This window comes from Piliocolobus tephrosceles, chromosome 20, assembly GCF_002776525.5.
Source record: "Piliocolobus tephrosceles isolate RC106 chromosome 20, ASM277652v3, whole genome shotgun sequence".
NCBI lineage: Eukaryota > Metazoa > Chordata > Mammalia > Primates > Cercopithecidae > Piliocolobus > Piliocolobus tephrosceles.
In genome coordinates, this window is record NC_045453.1 from 9059383 (window position 1) to 9067820 (window position 8438).

General features: G+C 47.0%; 1 protein-coding gene across 5 annotated transcripts in view; it reads left to right on the forward strand.

Annotated features, from left to right (window-relative positions):
• Positions 1-3719, forward strand: part of EPB41L1 (erythrocyte membrane protein band 4.1 like 1) — a 139371-nt gene extending 135652 nt beyond the window's left edge. For all 5 annotated transcript variants that reach the window (XM_026455272.2, XM_026455273.1, XM_026455271.1 and 2 more), the window contains one exon: positions 2725-3719. In XM_026455272.2, the coding sequence (XP_026311057.1) occupies positions 2725-2733 (9 nt within the window). In that variant the 3' untranslated portion in view covers positions 2734-3719. The remainder of the gene's footprint in view (positions 1-2724) is intronic.
• The last annotated feature ends 4719 nt before the right edge of the window (positions 3720-8438 follow it).

Below are 8438 nucleotides of genomic sequence, written 5' to 3' on the forward strand. Positions count from 1 at the left end.
CCAATGGTCTTGACCTCACCACACTCACTTTTCATAACATCTGTCTCCTAGGGCTACCAGGATCATCCATGCAGCATGGTAGTTAGCACAGTGCCTGGCACATAGTGAGTGCTTAATAAAAGTTCTTTATGACTACTATTACTGTTAACTTGAAGTAGGCTAACAAAATGCTGCACGCAGGAACTGTGCTGTGCTGTAATAAACCAAAAAGAATAAATCATAACACTGTGTTGTTTAGATGTCTTTGGTACTTCTGAAGTGTCTATGGGCTTATGAAGATAACCCACATACCCAGAATAATGATTACACTGACTTATAGGACAGCCACTTCATTAATTGATGCACAAACTTAAAGTGCAGCCTGTTACTATAAGGAAAAACAAAACAAAAACTAATGCCTGGTTAGGATGTAGCAAAATTGAGTAGAAAGAATACTACTCAATTTTGACCAGGGGCCAGGCGTAGCAGCTCACACTTGGAATCCCAGCACTTTGGGAGGCTGAGGCAGGAGGATTTCTTGAGTCCAGGGGTTCAAGACCAGCCTGGCCATCATAATGAGACCTTCGTTTCTAGAAAAAGTTTAAAAGATTAACTGGGTGTGGTGGCTGGCACCTGTAGTTTCAGCTACTTGGGAAGTTGAAGCAGGAGGATTGCTTGAGTCCAGGAGGTCGAGGCTGCAATGAGCTATGATTGTGCCACTGCACTCCAGCCTGGCAATAGAGCAAGACCCTGTTAAAAAAAAAAAAAAAAAAAAAAGAAGGAAGGAATAGATGGATACACCTAGGTTTTGTAGCTAGAAACACCTTGGTAGCTGTGTGTCCAGAGGAACCTCTCTGACCTCAGTTTCCTTACCTGCAAAATGTCATTAATGTAGAAATTGGAGTTGCTGTAGTAACTAAACAACACCTGTGATGTAGTGGATCTGTGTCTTGCCTACAGAAGGGGCTCAGCAAAGTGAACCTGTTTCCTTGTCCCTCTGAGGTTTCTCCATGTTTAGAGGTTGATGAGAGCACTGAGAAAGTCAGACCATAATTGTCTACCACCAGCCTGGTGCCTGAGGCCCTGTCTCCATGAGAGTGTTTATCTTGCTGGTCTTAATCTTCTCTTCCCTCCCCAAATCCTCCAGAAACATCTGTCTGTCCCTGCTTCAGTTGACTCTTGGTCTTCCTTCTTAACATTCTTCTTTCTTGAAGTCTTGCTATGAGTGTGGAAAGTCACCCATCTCACACAGAACCTTTTCCCTTCTCTCTCTGCAACCTCGCAGGTCAGATGTCTGGTTTCTGCTCCATATTCTCCCACTGGCCCACTTCCTTCAAAGAAGACCTGTCTCCCAAACACCACCAGCAAGAGGGCAGCACTTGCCCATCTTCCTGACCTTACAAAATTTAACGGGAAAAAATTGACCTGTTCCAAAACAGGAACCTTGGGCTCTAGTCTTGGTTTTGCCAACTTGCTAAGCCTGAAGCCTCTGGGCCTCAGTTTTCCTGTCTGTCAAATGAGCCAAGAAAGATCTGTTTTCTATGATTCCATTAGCACTTGACTGTATGCAAGTAGCAGAAATGATGTTTCATCTGTTAAATGGTTTTGAGTAGTTGCTGTGTGCCAGGCACAGTGTTGGATACTGGAAAGACAAGAATTAAAAGACAGCCCTTGCCCTCAAGGAGATCAGAGTAGTGTGTGGTTAAATTAACAACAGCAACAAATGTCATAATAAGAACAGCTAGTATTTATTCAGCACTTATTATATGCTGGGCCCTTGCTTCAATTCCTCCCTATAATAGGAGGCAGAACCCATTTTACAGAGGAAGCAATTGAGGCTTAAAGAAGTTAAGAAACTTGCCAGGCACTGTGGCATGCACCAGTAATCCCAGCTACTTGGGAGGCTGAGGCAGAAGGATCACTTGAGGCCAGGAATTCAAGGCTGTAATGTGCATTGATTATGCCTGTGAATAGCTATTGCACTCCAGCCTGAGCAACATAGTAAGACTCATCTCTTAAAAATTTTTTTAAAGGAAAGGAAGTTAAGAAACTCACCCAAGATTACAGAGCTAGCTGGCCCATAGAGTGCAGAGCCTGCTCTCTTAAACACTGAGTTTTGGAGCCAAACCTGGAATCCAGGCTCCATTTCTTTATTTAAACACTGCTGTCTGTGGTTTAATCTCCAGGACACAGCAAGCCCACGGACAACAGAAAGGAAAAACAAATGAAAAAAGAACATCTGCAATCGTGACTAAACATTTCTTAGAGCTGACAAAAGATAGGAAGAAAAAGTGAAATGATGATGATCTTAGCTTCTTGGTGTTAAAGGACATTTTAACACATTTTCAGGCCAAAGTAAAAGATTACCACCTCCCTGGAAACAAGCGAGCAAACACAGATGGGCTCTGGAATCCGACAGATGTGGGTTCAGTTCTCTGCTGCCTCACATAAGCTGTGTGGCCTTGGAGTGCAGTGGCCATTCACAGGCATGATCATTACACATTACAGCCTCCAGTTTCTCACCTCAAGAGATCCTTCCACCTCAGCCTCCCAAGCAGCTGGGATTACAGGTGCAAGTCACTCTACCTTGCTGAGTCACAATAAAGGGCCTATGGTAAAGGGTAGCAAAAACAACCTCTTGCCATGTATTTAAAAACAAGTGACCGAAGTTGCTAACTTTCCTTGTCCTCTTCCTTTTCCCCCACTCCCCACCCCCCCATTCTACCCCATGCCTCTGGCTTCCAGGAATCCTGACCTCTGTGAAGAGATCCTGGTATTTCTGGTCCAACCCAAGCCAGAGAACCATTAAGAAGGGGCCTTCGTTCTGGATTCTCCGACGCAACACCGACGTCCCAGCTGCGACGTACTGTCACTGATGAGAGACTGGGAAGGGAAAAGCATATATATATATAGATATATAGAGATATAGATATATATACAGGAAACACCGCGTCCTTGCACTGCTGCTGGGGCTGGCAGAGCAGTTGGCTGACGGCAACAACTGACATCTGAACACCTACATTTCCTTTGCAGACAAATTGAAGAACTGGTGGGATTTTTTTCAAGAAAAAAAATTATATAATAACTATAATCCCTTGCTCACTCCTTTCCCCGCCAAATAAGAAACGCAAGCCAGACCACGATGATTGTAGAAGTCCCTCCCACCCTGGTTCTGCACGGTACAGTTAGCAGACGAGCAGTTCCATTTGTTCTTCTCCAGCATTTCTGAGGCCCACTTGAATGCAAAGGAAAACACTCACGCAGCAAAGCAAGAGAAGTCGCAGCAGCAAGACACGCACAGTCAACCATTTTCCGAGAAAGAAAGAAAATTCCCCACTTGGAAAGAAAGAGGAAGAACACTGGATTCTTACTTTCTGGATCTTGACACTGGGCTGCAAAATTCACCTGCCTCTCTCCCACCTCCTCAATGTCTTGCTGTCATTTTCTGTCTCGGCTCCCTCCTCCCCCTTCCCCCACCCAACACCCCTCACCCTCTGTGTCTGGGTCCTGCTGAGGGCCACTGCAGATGACTCTCCTTTGAAATGAGAAAAAGAAAAGAAAGCAAGAACAGAAAACGAAGCCACAGGAAGGGAAGTAGACATTGTATGTTTATGGTTTCTCATTATGAAGGTGCAGCTTGTAGGAGGTTTGTACGGATGTGCTTTTAAGTTATGTATATTGCATATAACAGGAAAAAAATATTAAAATAAACAGTGCTGGTAAGTATGAAGCTGACATTCTAAAATTATAATTATCTGACTGTGATTGATGTATCCTGAGGTTCCTAGATCTCACTGAACTGGCCCAGCTAAGGAGACCTGGACTCTGGGTGTGGGTTGGCTCACAGTAGGGGCTGACGGGTTCAGTGTAGTAATACTGTGTGTGGTGTTTGTAATTGGTTGATTGGTGGGGAGGGGTGGGGGCCCCTAATGGAGAGGTGTGGGTTTAGCAAGAAAGAAGCAACACAGATGTTGTCCCCAAAATGCCAGTTCGAGACACCTTCTCCCTGCCCCCTGGTAGTAGCAGTCAGGACCTGGTCTGTGCTCAGGTACCGGGTCCCAATCTGGGACTCTGCTGCTGAAGTTGCCACAGTAGAGGTCCCTGGCTTAGTCCTTATCTCCCTACGGGGCTTGCCTTGGTTTTCAGTCTTCTCTCTCTCTTTCTCTCTCTCTTTTTTTTTTTTTTTTTTTTTGCCACATCCTGCCCTTCCCTGACCCCATTGTAATAACCAACTCCATATCCAAAGGGAGGTGGTGCTCCCAGCCATTATAGATGATGGCTTTAACCTGACTGTCTAAAAATTCCCAGCTCAGCCTTTTCCTCTACTTTCTTCCTTGTTCTGAATCATTTCTTCTTCTCGGGCCAAAGTAGCTATGGTAAGGAGGCTGCACGGGGCAGACCCTGAGAAATCAAAACTGCATTTGCAAAGGCCTCCCCTGTCCCAGGACAAAGTTGAGAGTGACGGGCAATGTTGCTCAAAGGCTCCAGCTCTGCATAAGACCTTGGCTTGGAGACCTCCCTCTTAATCAACATCTGATCTCTGAGCTTGTGCCCAGAAATCGCTCCAAGACCACAGGAGACCTTCAGGAAGCTCACATCAAAAGCTTGGCATTGCCCTCTGCCACATGTGGGCTTCCTCAGCTTGTCTGCCACAAGCTACTTCTCTGAGCTCAGAAAGTGCCCCTTGGTGAGGGAAAATGTCCCACTGCACTGCTAATTTCTCACTTCCATTTTACCTCCCAGTCCTCCTCTTAAACCAGTTAATAAATTCATTCCACAAGTATTTACTGATTACCTGCTTGTGCCAGGGACTATTCTCAGGCTGAAGAAGGTGGGAGGGGAGGGTGGAGCCTGAGAAGCCACCTGAGCCAGCTTTATATTTCAACCATGGCTGGCCCATCTGAGAGCATCTCCCCACTCTCGCCAATCTATTGGGGCATTGCCCAGGGGTGCCCCCAGGCGGCCCAGGTTAGATGTGTCCCTTTGGCTTGCTTGTCAGTGATGACATACACCTTAGCTGCTTAGCTGGTGCTGCCCTGAGGCAGGGCAGGAAATCAGAATAGTATTTGCATCTCTGGGCAAATGGGAAGTTCAGCGGGGCAGCAGAATCAGCGGCATCCCCCGGGTGCAGGCCGGTGGGCCCACTCCAACTCCCCCTGAGTGCAGCAGCACACTTCCCATACACCAGGTTCTTTCTGCAATCCTGGTGGAAAAGCCACAGAACCTTCTTCCTGCCCTTCTTAACTTGAGAGCTCCTACTCGTTCTGGGTCAAGAGCTGGAGTGGTGGCTCCAGTCCTCTCTGGGCCACTTCGGTCTAGGAACTCATCTTTGCAGGAACCAGGAGTCCTGAGCACACTGGACACACCTCAGAGGGAGGATCCTTGTTCTGGATTTTGTACCTGGCTCCAGGGCAGGGATGAAGTGACCAGGCTTAGCTTGTGGAGTTTGTGGGCCACCAGGGCTTGGGGAAGTTGCCATCCTGTGGATGTTCTGACCTCCCTTCTACAGAGACACAGGCAGTGCCACTAGGGAGGAGGGGACCTGCAAAGCTAGAATCTAGGGCACTGTTTCCTCCCCATCCTCCTCTTTGTAGAGAATAGAGATGTTTGTCTTGTCTGTCTTCAACCTACTTTTCCTTTTCTCTTTTTCGTTTCTCATCCTCTCTGTGCCGCCTCTCTACCCAGGAGGCCATGTAGCATAGTGGAAAAAGTCCCTAAGGGCGGTTAGGAGTTCTGGGTGACCATCCTGGCTCAGCTCCTAACTCACCATGTGACATCAGGCTATCCCTGTTCCCCCTCTTGGGTCTCAGTTTTCCGACTTGCAAAATAAGCAGAAAGAACCAGATGCTCTCCAGGGTCTTTTTCTACTCTGCCATCTCATGGGTCTTCATTTTCTCTTGTTTTGTTTTCTCTGGATCTTTTCCATCTGAGGGTACAGGAAGTGCCAGGACCTGTTTCAGTTTTTGAATCCTGCAAGCACATTCCAAGACTGGCCTGAAATTGCATGAGCAACATCACTCGAAATAATTTTTTTTTCAAAAGCACCTTAACAACCAATTGCGATGCTGTCCTGTTCCTTTTTACTCACACCCTTCTCTCCTCTCTCGTCCCCATGCTCCCCCACCTCAGTGCTCCGTGCTGTATGCGTGTGCTCTCTGTTCTTGTATACTCAATAAAAGTGAAATAAATGTGTTTGATGCTGAACCATACTTCCTTGGCCTCTCTTCTCTCTCTCTCTCTCTCTCTCTCTCTCACTGTCTCTCTCTGACCTTGGCTACTGGTACAAATTGGCATTGTGGGAAGGGCTAAAACTGAAGTGGAGACATCCCAACTTAGAACATGTTTATTCAACAAATGTTTGGAACTCAAGGTGGTACAGGCCTTGGGTGACTCTCCAGGCACAACACAAACAAGACAAAAGTCCCTGCCCTTCATGAACTCACAGGCTAGTGGAGGAAACAGATGCCAACACAGGCAAACAGTCGGTTACAGAGCCATCATCACTAGGAAAGAAATACACAGGGAAAAGGGAAGGAGGGTCACTGAAGGAGACCCCTTTAAATACGGTGGCCAGGTAAGGCCTCCCTGAGGAGGCAATCTGTAAGCTGAATGAAGAGAAGGATCAATTGGCTGGGCGCGGTGGCTCACCCCTGTAATCCCAGCACTTTGGGAGGCCGAGGCGGGTGGATCACGAGGTCAGGAGATCGAGACCATCCTGGTTAACACGGTGAAACCCCGTCTCTACTAAAATAATACAAAAAAATTAGCCGGGCGTGGTGGTGGGCTCCTGTAGTCCCAGCTACTCGGGAGGCTGAGGCAGGAGAATGGCATGAACCTGGAGGCGGGGCTTGCAGTGAGCCGAGATCGTGCCACTGCACTCCAGCCTGGGTGACAGAGCTAGACTCCATCTCAAAATAAGTACATAAAAAAAAATATATATATATATAATACATAAATATATATCCTGAGCATTTCCTTATACTTTCAAATACTAAATACTTCTTTTCTTTGGAAAGGTAATTAATTAAATGATACAAAGACTGTGCAGCGAAAAGTGATTCTTCAGCCTTCTCCAGATTTCTGTCTCTTGTCAGAGGCAACTGCTGCGAGGAACATTATGAATCCTTCCCTGAATTTTCCTTATAGATCTCATTTAGCAATCTGTTATCCCTAGAGTTCTGGAATAGGACTTGGTTTATAAACAATGGGTCTTCATATGATTCCTCAGGACCCTGTACACCCTGATCCATATTTCTGTCTCCCATAAAGGACCATCCTCTCTGCTTTTGTGGAATAATCAAAGGTAAGTTCACCCAGATCAGTGTTTTTCAACTGCATTGAGAGTGGGGAAATGACCCCTCCTCCTTTGCCCCCAACCCCCGCCCCGGGGACATTTAGGAATGGTGGTCACAACTGAGGGGTGCTACTAGCGTCTAGTGGGTAGAGGCCAGGGTTGCTGCTAAACATCCTACAATGCATAGGACAGCCACGTACAACAAATACCTATCTGGCCCCAAATGTCAATAGTGCCAAGGTTGAGAAATTCTGATCTGAATGGACATGTAACCCACAAGGTGGGACTCCTAGGCCACCACCTACAGCTTCTACATCAATTGTTCAGTGTCCTGGAGTCTCGGAGAAGATGGTGAGCCCAACTGAAACAGGGAGCTTTGAGACCAGACCACAGAGCTCAGCGCTTAAGACTGGGAGTGGGGAGGGGTGGAGAGGGAGCTGAGTTTCTTCATGCAGGAAATGAAACTTGACAGGACAGGCTGAGATTGATAAGCATGACTGTGACTGATGGAGGCTGTCTCTGGTTAATCCTGCAGTAGCTCATTGTGATTAACCATGACTGCAGGGCCCGGTCTAGTCTGCAACCCGCTAAAAGATAAATTTTGACCGAGACAGATTGGCATATCCAGCTGTCACTGAGGAAATGTGACAGACAAGCTAAGGAGCAGCAGCACAAGAGATAAGAACAGACAGCCGTTGGTTTGCATTCTAGCTCTGCCGTTCTCTGGCTGTGTAACATCTCTTTGAACCTCAGTTTTCTCTTCTGCAAACTGGGAATACACATACCTTACTAGGGTTAGTGCAAGGATTAGAAATACCCAGGGGGGCCGGGTGTGGTGGCTCATGCCTGTAATCCTAGTACTTTGAGAGGCCGAGGGGGGCGGATCACCTGAGGTCAGGAGTTCGAAACCAGCCTGGCCAACAAGGTGAAACCTGGTCTCTACTAAAAATACAAAAATTAGCTGGGCATACTGGTGTGTGCCTGTAATCCCAGCTAGTAGGGAGGCTGAGGCAGGAGAATAGCTTGAACCTGGGAGGCAGAAGTTGCAGTGAGCTGAGATCGTACCACTGCGCTCCAGCCTGGGCAACAAGAGCAAGACTTCATCGCAAAACAAAAACAAAAAAAGAAGGCAGTCCAGGCGTGGTGGCTCACCCCTATAATCCTA